Source organism: Leptopilina boulardi, unplaced genomic scaffold, assembly GCF_019393585.1.
Source record: "Leptopilina boulardi isolate dan_hultmark-lab unplaced genomic scaffold, ZJU_Lbou_2.1 LbouV2_224, whole genome shotgun sequence".
Lineage (NCBI taxonomy): Eukaryota > Metazoa > Arthropoda > Insecta > Hymenoptera > Figitidae > Leptopilina > Leptopilina boulardi.
The window spans coordinates 560,717-579,970 of NW_026137779.1; the positions used below are offsets into that span (position 1 = coordinate 560,717).

General features: G+C 27.0%; 2 protein-coding genes and 1 long non-coding RNA gene across 8 annotated transcripts in view; 2 read left to right on the forward strand and 1 right to left on the reverse strand.

Annotated features, from left to right (window-relative positions):
* Positions 1-19,254, reverse strand: part of LOC127279891 (uncharacterized) — a 258,929-nt gene that overhangs the window by 34,558 nt on the left and 205,117 nt on the right. Inside the window, exons 4-5 of one of the 4 annotated variants that reach the window (XM_051302533.1) lie at positions 7,868-7,983; positions 7,362-7,517 (exon numbers count right to left, since the gene is read on the reverse strand). The exons of 2 other annotated variants lie outside the window; for them this stretch is intronic. In XM_051302533.1, coding sequence (XP_051158490.1) covers positions 7,368-7,517; positions 7,868-7,983 — 266 coding nt within the window. In that variant the 3' untranslated portion in view covers positions 7,362-7,367. Of the gene's footprint in view, positions 1-7,361; positions 7,518-7,867; positions 7,984-19,254 lie in introns of those variants that run through there. One more of the 4 variants, XM_051302536.1, reaches the window with a different exon arrangement.
* On the forward strand, positions 53-6,698 carry LOC127279918 (uncharacterized). 2 transcript variants are annotated; one of them, XR_007842746.1, is made up of 3 exons: positions 53-163; positions 3,679-4,077; positions 6,456-6,698. It is a non-coding gene; the product is annotated as an uncharacterized LOC127279918 (long non-coding RNA). The 2 variants fall into 2 exon arrangements; XR_007842745.1 differs by lacking the exon at positions 53-163 and adding an exon at positions 3,189-3,292.
* Positions 11,199-18,122, forward strand: LOC127279904 (uncharacterized). 2 transcript variants are annotated; one of them, XM_051302564.1, is made up of 3 exons: positions 11,199-12,588; positions 16,815-17,077; positions 17,664-18,122. In XM_051302564.1, the coding sequence occupies exons 1-2, from the start codon at positions 12,179-12,181 to the stop codon at positions 16,981-16,983; spliced, it is 579 nt and encodes a 192-aa protein (XP_051158521.1). In that variant the 5' UTR covers positions 11,199-12,178; the 3' UTR covers positions 16,984-17,077; positions 17,664-18,122. The 2 variants fall into 2 exon arrangements, with proteins under 2 accessions (XP_051158521.1, XP_051158520.1); XM_051302563.1 differs by having other exon boundaries at positions 16,815-17,065.

Below are 19,254 nucleotides of genomic sequence, written 5' to 3' on the forward strand. Positions count from 1 at the left end.
AACTCTTTTTCGGGTTAAAATTGAAAAATATCCCTTTTTCGGGTTAAATTGAAAAAAGATGTTACATAAAAATAGTTTGTAAGATTTTCTAACAGCATATATGCAAAGTATTTTGATTTATTTGAAAATAATTGAAAATAGATTTTTCAAGGACGGTGTCGAGGTCACGGGGTCGGTGTCGTTTTTCGAAATTTGTTAACATAATATAATAGAAGACGTTTCGTTTTAAATTAAGAAATGTTAAAATTATTAAGTTAAAAATATTTGATTTTAATGACACTTAAAATTAGACACAATATTATAGGTTACTAACTAAAAATTGAAAAAACAACAATAAATAATAAAAAATAATAATAAAAAATTGAAAAAATCAAAAAATTCTTAAAAAATTGCAAAATGACCCTTTTTTGGGTTAAAATTGAAAAAAATGTTACATAAAAATAGTTTGTAAGATTTTCTAACAGCATATATGCAAAGTATTTTGATTTATTTGAAAATAATTGAAAATAGATTTTTCAAGGACGGTGTCGAGGTCACGGGGTCGGTGTCGTTTTTCGAAATTTGTTAACTTAATATAATAGAAGAAGAAGATGTTTCGTTTTAAATTAAGAAATGTTAAAATTATTAAGTTAAAAACATTTGATTTTAATGACACTTAAAATTAGACACAATATTATAGGTTACTAACTAAAAATTGAAGAAACAACAATAAATAATAAAAAATAATAATAAAAAATTGTAAAAATCAAAAAATTCTTCAAAAATTGAAAAATAACTCTTTTTCGGGTTAAAATTGAAAAAAGATGTTACATAAAAATAGTTTGTAAGATTTTCTAACAGCATATATGCAAAGTATTTTGATTTATTTGAAAATAATTGAAAATAGATTTTTCAAGGACGGTGTCGAGGTCACGGGGTCGGTGTCGTTTTTCGAAATTTGTTAACTTAATATAATAGAAGATGTTTCGTTTTAAATTAAGAAATGTTAAAATTATTAAGTTCAAAACATTTGATTTTAATGACACTTAAAATTAGACACAATATTATAGGTTACTAACTAAAAATTGAAAAAACAACAATAAATAATAAAAAATAATAATAAAAAATTGAAAAAATCAAAACATTCTTAAAAAATTGTAAAATAACCCTTTTTCGGGTTAAAATTGCAAAATAACCCTTTTTCGGGTTACAATTAAAAAATTACCCTTTTTCGGGTTAAAATTAAAAAATTACCCTTTTTCGGGTTAAAATTGAAAAAAAATGTTACATAAAAACAGTTTGTAAGACTTTCTAACAGCATATATGCAAAGTATTTTGATTTATTTGAAAATAATTGAAAATAGATTTTTCAAGGACGGTGTCGAGGTCACGGGGTCGGTGTCGTTTTTCGAAATTTGTTAACTTAATATAATAGAAGAAGAAGATGTTTCGTTTTAAATTAAGAAATGTTAAAATTATTAAGTTAAAAACATTTGATTTTAATGACACTTAAAATTAGACACAATATTATAGGTTACTAAATAAAAATTGAAAAAACAACAATAAATAATAAAAAATAATAATAAAAAATTGTAAAAATCAAAAAATTCTTCAAAAATTGCAAAATAACTCTTTTTCGGGTTAAAATTGAAAAATAACCCTTTTTCGGGTTAAATTGAAAAAAGATGTTACATAAAAATAGTTTGTAAGATTTTCTAACAGCATATATGCAAAGTATTTTGATTTATTTGAAAATAATTGAAAACAGATTTTTCAAGGACGGTGTCGAGGTCACGGGGTCGGTGTCGTTTTTCGAAATTTGTTAACTTAATATAATAGAAGATGTTTCGTTTTAAATTAAGAAATGTTAAAATTATTAAGTTAAAAACATTTGATTTTAATGACACTTAAAATTAGACACAATATTATAGGTTACTAACTAAAAATTGAAAAAACAACAATAAATAATAAAAAATAATAATAAAAAATTGAAAAAATCAAAAAATTCTTAAAAAATTGCAAAATGACCCTTTTTTGGGTTAAAATTGAAAAAAATGTTACATAAAAATAGTTTGTAAGATTTTCTAACAGCATATATGCAAAGTATTTTGATTTATTTGAAAATAATTGAAAATAGATTTTTCAAGGACGGTGTCGAGGTCACGGGGTCGGTGTCGTTTTTCGAAATTTGTTAACTTAATATAATAGAAGATGTTTCGTTTTAAATTAAGAAATGTTAAAATTATTAAGTTAAAAACATTTGATTTTAATGACACTTAAAATTAGACACAATATTATAGGTTACTAACTAAAAATTGAAAAAACAACAATAAATAATAAAAAATTAAAAAAATCAAAAAATTCTTAAAAAATTGCAAAATAACTCTTTTTCGGGTTAAAATTGAAAAATAACCCTTTCTCGGGTTAAAATGAAAAAAGATGTTACATAAAAATAGTTTGTAAGATTTTCTAATTGCATATATGCAAAGTATTTTGATTTATTTGAAAATAATTGAAAATAGATTTTTCAAGGACGGTGTCGAGGTCACGGGGTCGGTGTCGTTTTTCGAAATTTGTTAACTTAATATAATAGAAGATGTTTCGTTTTAAATTAAGAAATGTTAAAATTATTAAGTTAAAAACATTTGATTTTAATGACACTTAAAATTAGACACAATATTATAGGTTACTAACTAAAAATTGAAAAAACAACAATAAATAATAAAAAAAAATAATAAAAAATTGAAAAAATCAAAAAATTCTTAAAAAATTGCAAAATAACCCTTTTTCGGGTTAAAATCGAAAAATAACCCTTTTTCGGGTTAAAATTGAAAAAAGATGTTGCATAAAAATAGTTTGTAAGATTTTCTAACAGCATATATGCAAAGTATTTTGATTTATTTGAAAATAATTGAAAATAGATTTTTCAAGGACGGTGTCGAGGTCACGGGGTCGGTGTCGTTTTTCGAAATTTGTTAACTTAATATAATAGAAGATGTTTCGTATTAAATTAAGAAATGTTAAAATTATTAAGTTAAAAACATTTGATTTTAATGACACTTAAAATTAGACACAATATTACAGGTTACTAACTAAAAATTGAAAAAACAACAATAAATAATAAAAAATAATAATAAAAAATTGAAAAAATCAAAAAATTCTTAAAAAATTGCAAAATGACCCTTTTTTGGGTTAAAATTGAAAAAAAATGATACATAAAAATAGTTTGTAAGATTTTCTAACAGCATATATGCAAAGTATTTTGATTTATTTGAAAATAATTGAAAATAGATTTTTCAAGGACGGTGTCGAGGTCACGGGGTCGGTGTCGTTTTTCGAAATTTGTTAACATTATATAGTAGAAGACGTTTCGTTTTAAATTAAGAAATGTTAAAATTATTAAGTTAAAAACATTTGATTTTAATGACACTTAAAATTAGACACAATATTATAGGTTACTAACTAAAAATTGAAAAAACAACAATAAATAATAAAAAATTAAAAAAATCAAAAAATTCTTAAAAAATTGCAAAATAACCCTTTTTCGGGTTAAAATTGAAAAATAACCCTTTTTCGGGTTAAAATTGAAAAAAGATGTTACATAAAAATAGTTTGTAAGATTTTCTAACAGCATATATGCAAAGTATTTTGATTTATTTGAAAATAATTGAAAATAGATTTTGCAAGGACGGTGTCGAGGTCACGGGGTCGGTGTCGTTTTTCGAAATTTGTTAACTTAATATAATAGAAGATGTTTCGTTTTAAATTAAGAAATGTTAAAATTATTAAGTTAAAAACATTTGATTTTAATGACACTTAAAATTAGACACAATATTATATGTTACTAACTAAAAATTGAAAAAACAACAATAAATAATAAAAAAAAATAATAAAAAATTGAAAAAATCAAAAAATTCTTAAAAAATTGCAAAATAACCCTTTTTCGGGTTAAAATCGAAAAATAACCCTTTTTCGGGTTAAAATTGAAAAAAGATGTTGCATAAAAATAGTTTGTAAGATTTTCTAACAGCATATATGCAAAGTATTTTGATTTATTTGAAAATAATTGAAAATAGATTTTTCAAGGACGGTGTCGAGGTGACGGGGTCGGTGTCGTTTTTCGAAATTTGTTAACTTAATATAATAGAAGATGTTTCGTTTTAAATTAAGAAATGTTAAAATTATTAAGTTAAAAACATTTGATTTTAATGACACTTAAAATTAGACACAATATTATAGGTTACTAACTAAAAATTGAAAAAACAACAATAAATAATAAAAAATAATAATAAAAAATTGAAAAAATCAAAACATTCTTAAAAAATTGCAAAATAACCCTTTTTCGGGTTAAAATTGCAAAATAACCCTTTTTCGGGTTACAATTAAAAAATTACCCTTTTTCGGGTTAAAATTAAAAAATTACCCTTTTTCGGGTTAAAATTGAAAAAAAATGTTACATAAAAACAGTTTGTAAGATTTTCTAACAGCATATATGCAAAGTATTTTGATTTATTTGAAAATAATTGAAAATAGATTTTTCAAGGACGGTGTCGAGGTCACGGGGTCGGTGTCGTTTTTCGAAATTTGTTAACTTAATATAATAGAAGATGTTTCGTTTTAAATTAAGAAATGTTAAAATTATTAAGTTAAAAACATTTGATTTTAATGACACTTAAATTTAGACACAATATTATAGGTTACTAACTAAAAATTGAAAAAACAACAATAAATAATAAACAATAATAATAAAAAATTGTAAAAATCAAAAAATTCTTCAAAAATTGCAAAATAACTCTTTTTCGGGTTAAAATTGAAAAATAACCCTTTTTCGGGTTAAATTGAAAAAAGATGTTACATAAAAATAGTTTGTAAGATTTTCTAACAGCATATATGCAAAGTATTTTAATTTATTTGAAAATAATTGAAAATAGATTTTTCAAGGACGGTGTCGAGGTCACGGGGTCGGTGTCGTTTTTCGAAATTTGTTAACTTAATATAATAGAAGATGTTTCGTATTAAATTAAGAAATGTTAAAATTATTAAATTAAAAACATTTGATTTTAATGACACTTAAAATTAGACACAATATTATAGGTTACTAACTAAAAATTGAAAAAACAACAATAAATAATAAAAAATAATAATAAAAAATTGAAAAAATCAAAAAATTCTTAAAAAATTGCAAAATGACCCTTTTTTGGGTTAAAATTGAAAAAAATGTTACATAAAAATAGTTTGTAAGATTTTCGAACAGCATATATGCAAAGTATTTTGATTTATTTGAAAATAATTGAAAATAGATTTTTCAAGGACGGTGTCGAGGTCACGGGGTCGGTGTCGTTTTTCGAAATTTGTTAACTTAATATAATAGAAGATGTTTCGTTTTAAATTAAGAAATGTTAAAATTATTAAGTTAAAAACATTTGATTTTAATGACACTTAAAATTAGACACAATATTATAGGTTACTAACTAAAAATTGAAAAAACAACAATAAATAATAAAAAATAATAATAAAAAATTGAAAAAATCAAAAAATTCTTAAAAAATAGCAAAATGACCCTTTTTTGGGTTAAAATTGAAAAAAATGTTACATAAAAATAGTTTGTAAGATTTTCTAACAGCATATATGCAAAGTATTTTGATTTATTTGAAAATAATTGAAAATAGATTTTTCAAGGACGGTGTCGAGGTCACGGGGTCGGTGTCGTTTTTCGAAATTTGTTAACTTAATATAATAGAAGATGTTTCGTTTTAAATTAAGAAATGTTAAAATTATTAAGTTAAAAACATTTGATTTTAATGACACTTAAAATTAGACACAATATTATAGGTTACTAACTAAAAATTGAAAAAACAACAATAAATAATAAAAAATTAAAAAAATCAAAAAATTCTTAAAAAATTGCAAAATAACCCTTTTTCGGGTTAAAATTGAAAAGTAACCCTTTTTCGGGTTAAAATTGAAAAAAGATGTTACATAAAAATAGTTTGTAAGATTTTCTAACAGCATATATGCAAAGTATTTTGATTTATTTGAAAATAATTGAAAATAGATTTTTCAAGGACGGTGTCGAGGTCACGGGGTCGGTGTCGTTTTTCGAAATTTGTTAACTTAATATAATAGAAGATGTTTCGTTTTAAATTAAGAAATGTTAAAATTATTAAGTTAAAAACATTTGATTTTAATGACACTTAAAATTAGACACAATATTATATGTTACTAACTAAAAATTGAAAAAACAACAATAAATAATAAAAAAAAATAATAAAAAATTGAAAAAATCAAAAAATTCTTAAAAAATTGCAAAATAACCCTTTTTCGGGTTAAAATCGAAAAATAACCCTTTTTCGGGTTAAAATTGAAAAAAGATGTTGCATAAAAATAGTTTGTATGATTTTCTAACAGCATATATGCAAAGTATTTTGATTTATTTGAAAATAATTGAAAATAGATTTTTCAAGGACGGGGTCGAGGTCACGGGGTCGGTGTCGTTTTTCGAAATTTGTTAACTTAATATAATAGAAGATGTTTCGTATTAAATTAAGAAATGTTAAAATTATTAAATTAAAAACATTTGATTTTAATGACACTTAAAATTAGACACAATATTATAGGTTACTAACTAAAAATTGAAAAAACAACAATAAATAATAAAAAATAATAATAAAAAATTGAAAAAATCAAAAAATTCTTAAAAAATTGCAAAATGACCCTTTTTTGGGTTAAAATTGAAAAAAATGTTACATAAAAATAGTTTGTAAGATTTTCGAACAGCATATATGCAAAGTATTTTGATTTATTTGAAAATAATTGAAAATAGATTTTTCAAGGACGGTGTCGAGGTCACGGGGTCGGTGTCGTTTTTCGAAATTTGTTAACTTAATATAATAGAAGATGTTTCGTTTTAAATTAAGAAATGTTAAAATTATTAAGTTAAAAACATTTGATTTTAATGACACTTAAAATTAGACACAATATTATAGGTTACTAACTAAAAATTGAAAAAACAACAATAAATAATAAAAAATAATAATAAAAAATTGAAAAAATCAAAAAATTCTTAAAAAATAGCAAAATGACCCTTTTTTGGGTTAAAATTGAAAAAAATGTTACATAAAAATAGTTTGTAAGATTTTCTAACAGCATATATGCAAAGTATTTTGATTTATTTGAAAATAATTGAAAATAGATTTTTCAAGGACGGTGTCGAGGTCACGGGGTCGGTGTCGTTTTTCGAAATTTGTTAACTTAATATAATAGAAGATAACATCGTTACAATTCTTTTACTTTAAATTAAGGCACTATTCCTATGTGACGGCAGAAATTTTAGGCTTTTTTCAGGAATTTTTTTTCAAAGAAAATAAAATACAACTCTATCGCTCTTTTTACATAATTATAATTGGTATCATCAAGTATACACAAATTTTTTTTTGATGAATTTTAAAGTAATAAAATAATTTTTTATCTGGGTCAAAGATGACTCTTTGAAAAATGCGTGGCTGGACGGTTCCCATGATAGCTTCCTTCAATATTGCCTAAAACAAAAAAATCAAACGTAGTTTTACTCAGTAAGCTTGTCGCTATCATCTGAACGTTAATAAACAATTTATCTTAATAAATAACAAAATGGCTGCCTGTTAAAAAAAGTTTCAAAAATCGCCTTTTTTTCGTTAATAATTTTTTTAAAAAAAGGAAATTATTTAGGTAAAATCATGATCGTAGTTCGAACGATAGCCACTCATGTGTAGAATAATAACATCCAATTGCAGCCCGATCGGTTTAATAGATTTTAAGTAAACGTAGGCACCAGTTAAAAAATAGTGGTTTTGAAAAAAACTCGTTTAAAGTTTTAGTGACAGTTTTTTTAGTAAAAAAATTTACTTACATGTATTGACCATGTCTGTTCCATATAATAAGCCATCAGCTTCCTCATAGGCATCATCGAGGGGGAATTTACTCTGGTAGTCAAGTGTACACTTGCCTGGTAATGCTTGGTAACACCTGTAATATTTTGTAATGTCTTGTAATAATAAGTATTATTGTGTAATATCATGTAATACTATGTAATACTTGTAATATTGTGGTATTATGGTGTAATACCTTAAAAAATTAAAAGAAAATCAAAACAAAAAATGTTAATAGAAGTAAAAATTTTAAACACTAATTCAAATGTAGCGCGGGAGTTGATGCTGAAGTATAACAACTTTGCCATAGATGGCGGTATCGAATGTTTACAGAATCAAATCACAAGATGGTTCTTTAGTAATTGGCCGAATTTTAGCTTTTAGCATGGAGGAGTAGTAAGGAGACCGATCTCTGCGTTTGAAAATGTCAGAAAAAAATGTACGATAAGTGCCAGGTTCAGTGCATTGTACTCAACTGGCCAAAGTAGTTGAGCATGCGCATTGGACCTCAATTTTGACAGATGAAAAGTGTGGTTATGCGATATACATATATGTCACAAAAAAATCTTAGTGTTCAGTGTTTTATCACAACACGCATGGAAGACTTGAGAAATATACGTCAGCCACCCGGCTGAAAAAACTTGTACAAGAAAATGTACAAGTTCTTGTACATGTTCATTAATGAACTTGTACCTTTTCTTGTACATGTTCAAGTAATGTTCTTGAACAAGTTCAGCATCCGGAATTGAGACATGTTCTTGTACCAGAACTTGTACAAGATCCTGAACAAGAAAATATACTTGTACAAGAAAATGTACATGTTCTTGTACATACTTTTTTTGTGCAGGTTTCATGTAAATTTTCTTGTACCAGATGTGGAACATGTTCTTGTACATGTTTATTTATGTCTTTTAAATTAAAAATTAAAAACTTTAAAGGCTGCGCAGTAGTTTTCTTAAGCCTTTACAGCTGCGCAATAATTTTTAGCATGCATAAGTGAAGAGTCTTATTAATTATAACTTATTAAAATGTCAAATTTTTTTCAAAAACATTTTTAAACAAATGTTCTTGTACAAGAACATAAACGTGTTCATCTAAAAGTACTTGTACATGAAACCTGCACAAAAAATATGTACAAGAACATGTACATTTTCTTGTACAAGTATATTTTCGTATCCAGGATCTTGTACAAGTTCTGGTACAAGAACATGTCTGAATTCCGGATGCTGAACTTATTTAAGAACATTACTTGAACATGTACAAGAAAATGTACAAGTTCATTAATGAACATGTACAAGAACTTGTACATTTTCTTGTACAAGTTTTTTCAGCCGGACAGATCTCACTCGCACACTTTTTGCGAGAGAAAGAGACAGCACATGGCTAATGCGCATGCTCAACTACTTTGGTGGTTGAGTAGAATGCAGTGAAACTGGCACTTATCGTGCATGTTTTTCTGCCATTTTCAGAAGCGCTACTATAGCAAGATCGGTCTCCTTACTATTCCTCCGTGGCTTTTAGCTACCTTACTGGAATAAGTAGAAAAAATCGAGTACAGTAAGATATCTGCTTCTGTAATTATACCGAAACAAAATGCACGAGGCTTAGGTAGTTTGTGTTCGTGGTTTAAGATAGCAAAAAACCAAATATTAAACGTTATAAACATGGATGCTCACGGATAATATAATATAGAAAATTATATTTTTTCAGTTCCTCGTCTAAAAATAAAAACAAGTAAGTTATATTTATCGTGTTCTTTAAAAGAAATTTCAAAACATTTGAAATAATAGTTATTTACGTTTTAAAAGAGAAATTTATTATTTTCTTTTATAAGTAGGGTAAATGCACTAATTGCGGCGCGATTCGAGTCAAAACACCTTTGAAATAGAAAATTCGACATTTCTATTGTATAAACTCAATTTAAGACTTATTAAACTCAAAGGTTATGTTATTTAAATGTTAAAAAAATGTTTAACTTTATAAAAATCGATTATTTAAACAAATATGAGAAATTAAAACTAATACCGTAATTTTCTATTGCGGCGCGTTTGTATATCAATTTCGGAGACCAAAATTACGTGTATTTTGAAAATACTTTATTCGCCGAAATTAGAGCCAATGGAAACATTAAATAAGGAGGGGGTCCTTTATATTTATTTTATAAACATTTTGCTTCCTCATTGTGTGAAGCAAAAAATTTGCTTCCTCGTGGAGGAAGCTATATAAATTTCTCCGATCCAATTGATTGATTTAAAAAATTTCGAGTTGAAAACTTTTTCAAAATAATTAAATTTTTTGAAAAATTAAGAAAATTTTAATTCATTTTGGGTGTAACATATACTTTATATATACGAATCGATTCGTTTCAATGCAAGGAATACAATTATTTTATGTATTAACTTGAAATTAAAAAAACACAAAATTTTTTAGTTAAAATATAAATTTTCGATTTTTATTAATTCTTAAAATTTAAATCAAATCTATACTTTACATATGAGGCAAAATTCCTGAAATGTCCGAACAAAAAATTAAAAGTTCTCGAATTTAATCCATACTTTTCTAAAATGTTGTTATTGTTGGTGAAAGTCTAAAAATCAATTATTATTGAATTTAATAAAATAGTTTTTGAATTACAACGTTTTTAATTTTTGACTTTTGAAAAAAAAAATTTTTTTCAATGTACAATATTTATAAGTAGAATGCATAAAAGTTAACATATATATAATGATTTTTAAAGCTTTTTTGACGGGCTACACGCTGTTAATAAAATTTTTTCTTTTTAAATAACATTTGACCTTGAAATTCAAGGTCAAAGTGTTAATTTACGTTTATCTCAATATCGGATTTTTTAAAATTATTTTTAACTATCTCAATGCAAAGCTTGACTAATTTCCTACAAAACATGTAATTTTAAGTTTTAAAGTTTTTGAGATATTAATTAATTAATTAATTAATTAATTAATGTTTATAACAAGTCAAATATTTTACAAACGAATAAAGTTACCGTAATTCTGAAGTTAGCAATTAAAACTTAACGTAATTCCGCATCCAACGAGCCCTGTATGAAGTATTTTGGATAAGTAGATTGTTAATAAACAATTAGTTAACATTGCAATTGTTTATTAACAATCTACTTATCCAAAATACTTCATATAGGGCTCGTTGGATGCGGAATTACCTTAACTTTCAATTGGTAAGTTCAGAATTACCATAACTTTATTTGTTTGTAAGATATTTCATTTTTTATTGTTATTTAACTAAAATTGAACAAAAATAATTCATATAGGGCTTTTGTATGCTTGTTGTTAGTAAAAAATAAAATATTTTACAAACAAATAAAGTTATGGTAATTCTCAACTTACCAATTGAAAGTTAAGGTAATTCCGCATCCAACGAGCCCTATATGAAGTATTTTGGATAAGTAGATTGTTAATAAACAATTGCAGAACAATTCGAGAACTTTTAATTTTTTGTTCGGACATTTCAGGAATTTTGCCTCATATCAACCAATTCGTTTCGATGCAGAGAATAAAATTATTTTATATACATATAAACATGAATTGATGAAAACAACATTTATAGCTAAAATGTGAATTTTTGATTTTTTAACTTACATTAATGCTATTAATTTCAATCAAATCTATAATTTATATAAAATTTTTTTTAAATTAAAAAAAAATTTTGGAAAAAGACGATAAATTTTTTTTTGGGGGTATTTTTAAAATTTCTCTTGTCATATTTGAGAGATAAATGTGATAAATAAGCCAACTAAATTTTACCCAAATTAAAACCAGTTAAAGATATCGTGTTCACAAAAATGACACACACACACACACATACATCCGGACAATTGATCAGGATCTCATATAGCATGTTTCTATATAGAGGAAAATTTGTTTTCACCATTTCTACACGGAGAGAAAAATCAAAATAGAATACTAATTCTGATTGATCTGTAAACTATAAACGCTTAAGAACATGATAAAATTGCCTTCCTTCTCTCTATATAAAATTTGCTTGAAATCTATGCGCTTTTCGGATGGATTTCTTGCAAATGGGACTGGACCCTTCGACCGACACGTGAACGGAAGTCACGCAAGCGCACTATCATTTCTATCTCCGTTGCAAGAAATCCATCCGAAAATCGCATGGATTTCAAGCAAATTTCGCATTGAGTGGAGGAGAGTATTTACGACATGGACTTGAAGCAAATATAGTACATGTTCCAAACTTTTCTTGCATAGAAATCTACCTTATTGTCAAGACATATCTAAAAGGAACAGAAAGAAGCGATGCCAAAAGAGCACCTAGAAGAACCTGCCACCAGTAGTGGCAGATGTATAAAAACTCCTGCAAATCTATTGACAACAGATGATGACGATGATCCTCCTAAAAAAATATCTAAGCAGAGCGCAAGTGTAAAACAACAGCTGGATCAATTAAAAGCATTAGCGAAAAAAATTAAACTTAATGATTCGCAGAGTCACAAATCAACATCAATCAAGGATTTAAAAAAACCAGCAGAACCATTAAATACACAAGTTAAACCTGGAAAATCAGAAAGTTCTACATCAAAAGCAAACAAGGATCGTTACTTATTCCCACCATCTACATTGAAAACTGTTAAATCCAAAAAGGGTGATACTCAACCAACAAAAACCGTTCTTGGTTGCGGTTCTCCGCAATCTGTTCCATGTAACAAGTAAGTGGAAAGGATATTGCGACATTTCTTAATATCATGTTTTTACATTAATCTTTTAGAAAATAAATCATGGTATGTATATGTATATTAAAGAGTATTTGCAAATAATATTACGCACTTTTTTAAGAAATTTAAACGTGCTCCTCTCTCTTTTCCATGGTATTTTACATATGGGTTATGTTCAGAAAATGGCTGACAACGTTACATTATTTGTGAATAATCTCTGATTGATTAAAGAAAAAAATATATATGGGTGATTCTACAAACGAGGGAATTATGAGCGGTCAAGCTTATTTTGTATATTAATTTAAAAAAAAAAAATTTTTTTTATGAAAATTGTAAATCTAAATGGTTTTTATTGCGGCACTAAAAAGCAGCCGATGAAAAAAAATATTTCTTGCAAAAAATACACATCAAAGTGCTAAATTCTCATTCGTCTGGCATGTCCCGCAGTGTAATTGACAGTTCATATTGTGAAAAAATATTATTTTTCAAGTGTTTGGCGGAAAATTCATACTGGATTAGTAATTTTGAATAGTTGTAGATTTTTAATATGGAAATAATTATGACATTACTCTATACCTTATTTATAAAATATCTTCTTGAATTTTGTCGCTGGATTTTGTTATCATTCGTCTGGCAGTTGAAAACACGTTAAAATTATTAAAAATCAACATTCTAATGAAGTTACAGTTCGTTATTGTTGTTAATTAAACTAAACTAAATGTGATACCACGCGCGTTTTATTTAATCTGTTATTCTATTAACCAAGATTTCTCAATTTGTGACCAAGATTGCGTTGTGACCAGACAAATTCTCATTCGTCTGGCATCTATTTTTTTGAAAAAAATATTATTTTTAGGTCCTTTTATAGGCTTATGTATTGCAACTTTGAATTCTTTGTCGGATAGAATTGCTTATTTTTTTATTTATTGTTGTTTCTATCATTTTTTTAAAAAAACTGCCAAATTCTCATTCGTCTGGTTCTCATTCGTCTGGCACTTTTGAGACAGGATATACATTAAGCACTAAAAACAGCGTAAAACTAATAATTTTTTAACATTTTTCGATTTTCTTGACTTAAAATAATCCTCACTTTAAGATATTGCTAAACCCCAATCTTCAATTTTCATTTTGCATATATAATTATATTAATATAAATAAACAAATAAAAAGTACTTTTTTCCTGTGAATCGTATGAATATCACAATAAAATCGAAATATTTTTTATTATTAGACACTTAAAGTACTCCTACAGTTTTGTAATTTGTAAAATTATGTTCTAGTAGAACACACGTAACTATTATAAAGAAATTATATAAACAAATTACTATTTAAAGCGATACCTTTCATTGATCCTTTTAAAATTCGTCACTCGGAGGTTTTCGGGGTCGCTGATTACGAATCCGACGTCAGTTTTTCAAAATTCAAAATGGCGGATCCAATATGGCGGACGACTTTTGAAAAAACTTCATATATTTGTCTGAAAATAATTAGGCGGGGGTTTTTGGGGTCGCTGATTACGAATCCGACGTCAGTTTTTCAAAATTTAATATGGCGGATCCAATATGGCGGACGACTTTTGAAAAAACTTAATATATTTGTCTGAAAATAATTACTCAGGGGTTTTTGGGGTCGCTAATTACGAATCCGACGTCAGTTTTTTAAAATTCAAAATAGCAGATCCAATATGGCGAACAAATTTTGAAAAAACTTATTAATTTAAATTAACCTGTTTATCAAAATTATACGTGCAAAAAATGTTTCATTCTATACTTTTTCTTTTTAGAATTACCAGATTTCGAGTTTCAAGCCAGATTTTCAGAATTTGACTATTTTAACCCTTTAATGGCCGAGTTTTTTGTCGTTACTTTAGACTTATAATGTGTATTAGATTTAATTACTAAAGTATTCAGTATGAGAAAAAATTTTTTTTTAACATGTCTCACCCCTTAAAACCACCCCCACGGTACATTACTACCCCAAAAAACTGATATTTAACCAAATTGATGAATTAAATATTTTTCAGCTCTTATCTACTTTTTATTTATTTATAAACATTGCCTGGTTGCTTAAAAATTGAAAAGGATCAATAACCCCTTGAAAACACCCTTAAAGTCAAATAATCATCCCTTGACGGTGAAAGTTTTTGTAAATGATTAAAAAAAATCTATAGATTCTAATTGCTTCTAAATTATAAATAATTATTTGAAAGTTACACAGACATAGATAATAATAATAATAAACTCACCCCCTACCCTTGAAGCCCACCCCTAATTCATAACTATTCTCAGTTTGGAACAATAAAAAAAATTATTTTCACTGATTTTCGAAAATATGAAAAAAAAAATTTTCTATGATAACTAAGTATTAATACTGAATATAAACAACCCCTGAAAAACAACCCTTAAGTTAAATAACTACCCCTTAATGATAAATGTTTTTGTGAATAAATGAAAAAAATTATATGGATTCTAAGTGCTTCTGAATTGTAAAAAAGTATTTCAATGTTTCACAGATATGGATAATAATAATAAACTCACCCCCTACCCTTGAAATCCACCCCTAATTCATAAGTTATAAGATACTGAATTCAGTTTTCAACAATCAAAAAAATATTTATTTTCACTGATTATTATCATATTGAGTAATGCATTGAGTACATACTCAATGCAATCCCCTCCACGATGGCGTAGAGGGGAGTGCATTGGGTAAATGAAAGGGGGGGTACGACAGTAGCAAAGAAGCTCCCATGTGGAACTGCTGTTATAAGGCAATCAGCGCGTCGTTTCGTTTTCTCTGTGTAGCGTTCTCCCACTACCTCACCGATTGAGCCTGGGTCTGTAATTTTCATTTTCATACTAAACTCCTAACAACAGGCACTAAAAGCTACAAAATTAATAGGCAATAATGACACCAGCATTATTTTGCAATTTTAAAAACTGACATCATATTCGTAATTATCGACCCCGAAAACCCCTCAGTAATAAGTTTCAGATGAATCTAATGAAAGTTAATCATTTCTTCCGCCATATTGGATCCGCCATTTTCAATTTTCTAAATCTGATAGCGGATTCGTAATCAGCGACCCCGAAAACCCCCCAAGTGACAAGTTTCACATGAATCTAGTGAATTTTTATATTTATCGGTCGCCATATTGGATCCGCCATTTTGAATTCTTAAAGACGGACATCGGATTCGTAATCAGCGACCCCGAAAACCCCCGAGTGATAAGTTTCACGCGAATATAGTAAACTTTTATAATTATCGGTCGCCATTTTGGTTCCGCCATTTTGAATTTTTGAAAACGGACATCGGATTCGTAATCAGCGACCCCGAAAACCCCCGAGTGATAAGTTTCACGCGAATCTAGTAAATTTTTATAATTATCGGTCGCCATTTTGGATCCGCCATTTTTAATTTTTGAAAACGGACATCGGATTCGAAATCAGCGACCCCGAAAACCCCCAAGTAACAATTTTCAAGCGAATTTATTAATTTTTAAAGGTTTTGGTTTTTAGGGGTAGTTTTAGTTATTTTTCTGCACCCTCGGGTTGAATTTTTAATATTAATTTTTTTTTACAAAGGTTGCAATATTTTTAAACATATGTTACTATGAAAGCCTGAAAAAAAAATTTCTTCTGAAATTTATACCTGTTTTTTCATTTTTCTCATTTCCAGTGATTTTAAATATTTGTCCGCCATATTGGATTCACCATTTCGAATTTTGAAAAACTGACCTCGGATTCGTAATCAGCGACCTCGAAAACCCCCGAGTAGAGAGTTTCAAGCAAATCCCAACGATTTTTTAAAAAAAAAGTCCGCCATATTGGATCCGCCATTTTTAATTTTAAAAACTGACCTCGGATTCGTAATCAGCGACCTCGAAAACCCCCGAGTAATAAATTTTGTATGAATCTATATATTATTTTTTGTGTTAATGTGAATTTTCTATACACGATCTTAATTTCCTGGATAAATTGTTTATAAACAACCATAACTTTAGTAATTTTTAATATTTTGTCTGGCTACTTTCAGATATCTTTTTTAGTGTCATTAACTTGAAGTTAAAGTACTTTTCAGACCTTAAATGAGAAAAAAATGTTGTATCCATATTTTCTTCATTTTCGTCCTTCGTTTGTAGAATCACCCGTATATCGTTTACTGCAGTTAAGTGGTTCATTGGTTAAAAAATAGTCGGTTTCAAAGAATTTGTTATTTTCTAGGAGACCACCAGCCGCTTCCCCAGATGATATTTCTGTGATCGATGAACTTGCAAATTGTTTAAAGAGTTCAGACAAAGTACCAGTACTTTGCAACTTCAGGTTTTTTCGATTTTTGATAAAGGAAAGGAAAATCAGCTTCAGACAGATGGACTTTCAAATTTGGAATTGATGGGAAATACGGGGTGTTTTCGTTGTATACACTCTGAGTGCTCTGAGAGAAGGAAAAGGTGCTCAACTATTATGAAAACTTGGTTAGTGTAATGGTACGTTCTGATTGACTAGAACTAGCTGGACTTGACATGCTTGCAATACAGCCTTCAGATTTTAGTAACATTTAAGTAAAAACGTGTGGTAATTTTTTGTTTTTTTCTAAATTAGATATGTTCAGTTAGTTCTCTTACTCTGGCTCAACGCTCGGTCACAATCTATCGAGCGTTAATCCGTTGGTTTAGAGCATGTGGAAACGTATTTTTTAAATTTAAAAAAACATGGATCAAACTTATAATTGATCATAATTAAAAAAAACTTTCGGTCAAATTAATCGAAGTCTCTAGAAAAAACTCAAAATGTAATTCTAAAAAAAAAAGTTTTCTCTGACAAAAATTCGGTTTACGGGTCCGTTTATCCACTAAAATTATTTAACTATCAACACTCATAGAGAATAAATATATCCGTAAACCGACTTTTTATTAAAGGAAAAAATTTTTTATAATTACAATTGGAGACTTTCCTGGAAGTTTCAATAATTTGATTGAAAGTTTTTTCAAATATATTTTGTGCGGGGTTCTGTGAATCTTGAAATTTATTCTGATCAATGAATAAAACTTATCAATCTTGTCATTTTTTTAGATCGGTGGCAGATCGGTTCGGTGTGTCAATCAACACTGCATGGAGGTGTACAATGAAGGTGTACAATAAAAAAAAAGCGTTCTGCTTGCTAAAAGGTCGCTGTCGCAGGATGAAATATATTTATTTACAAAAAGTTAAATATGGATCTCTAATGATTGCTGCATGTTGTGTACTGCACAACATATGTCTTGATTTAGATGATGAAGTAAACGAAGACATATTGAATGAAGTGGGAAATGTTGAATATGAAGAAGAAGGTGACCAAAACATTGAAGATAGGGGAAACAATCTTCCTGGCCAAGAAAAAAGAGACGCAATTGCGGAAATGCTTTTGGAAATGAGAAGGCCTTAAAGTTTTAATCGGTTAATGCACCCAGAGAAAAATGTTATTTAATGAGAGACTACAACGATATTTTCTGTTATGTGAAACAAATTTTATAGTAATTTTTTGAGAGCAATTGAATGGTCGTAAAATAAAATCGTTCAGAAAACATTTTATTTTTTTTTGAATTTTTATTTTCCTAACAAATTGATAGATTTTAAAATCCATCCGTAATTTTGTAGAAAAAATGTTTATGTATCTATAAAAAAATTAACGAATGGAAAAATTTATTTTTAATATTTGTAAAGCATTATTTTTGAAAAAACATTCTTTTTAGATTGAAAATGCTAAGAATTACATTGTTATTCATCTTTTTTATTTAAGAAACCATTTGTTCATATTTCTAATTTCAAATCACAATTTTAAAATAAAAAATATAAATTATGAAAAAAATTATAAAATTATGATTTGAAATTAGTTGGAAAAATAAACAAATGAATTCTTAAGTACATAAAATGAATATCAATGGTATTTTTTAGCATTTTGAACCTAAACGCAATGTTTTTATTCAAAAACATGCTTCAAAAATAGTAAAAATAAATTTTTTTATTCAACAATTTTTTTTTATGGATACAAAAACATATTTTCTATAGAATTACAGATGGACTTAAAGCATGCGAACTTAAAACTTACTTTCTACATGTATACTTTTCAACCCAGTGGACACTGGGACATAGGATGTATGTAGGACATTCTTATGATGATGTCTTTTCGAACGATCATAGATGTCCTAAGGATTTTCTAAGAACATCAAAAAGATACCCTAGGTTCCAGTGTCCATATGGAAGTATTATTCTTTTATTATGCCCCAAAAATTGTGTACACAGTACGCCAGGGGGAAATAAGTCTAATTTACTGTATTTAATAGATTAATATTGTGATAAAAAAATTAAAACGTTATATAAAGATATTTTTAAACATTTTTATTTTTTAGTTACAAAAATGTTTTTAACATTTAGAAAATAAACTTTCTTTTGTAATAATTATTATTATTAATATCAAAAAATATACCATTTAACAATCACTTGCACTAGTCCAACAATTTAGAAATACATAGTCCTTAGTATCTAGCAACACGCTATGTACAAACCACTTACATCTAAACTAAAATATTAAGTCTTCTTTCTCTGACTACAGTAAAAGGCAGTACAATTGATTGGACGGTTATAGTCTACAAAATTTGTCTTATTTGTGACTCTTTATAAGAAA

Bases quoted from the DNA above. Each gene is read 5' to 3' on its own strand.
- LOC127279904 (XM_051302564.1), top strand. From the start codon at position 12,179: ATGCCAAAAGAGCACCTAGAAGAACCTGCCACCAGTAGTGGCAGATGT. The intron at 12,589-16,814 runs GTAAGTGGAAAG...GTTATTTTCTAG, and splicing joins CAATCTGTTCCATGTAACAA to GAGACCACCAGCCGCTTCCC.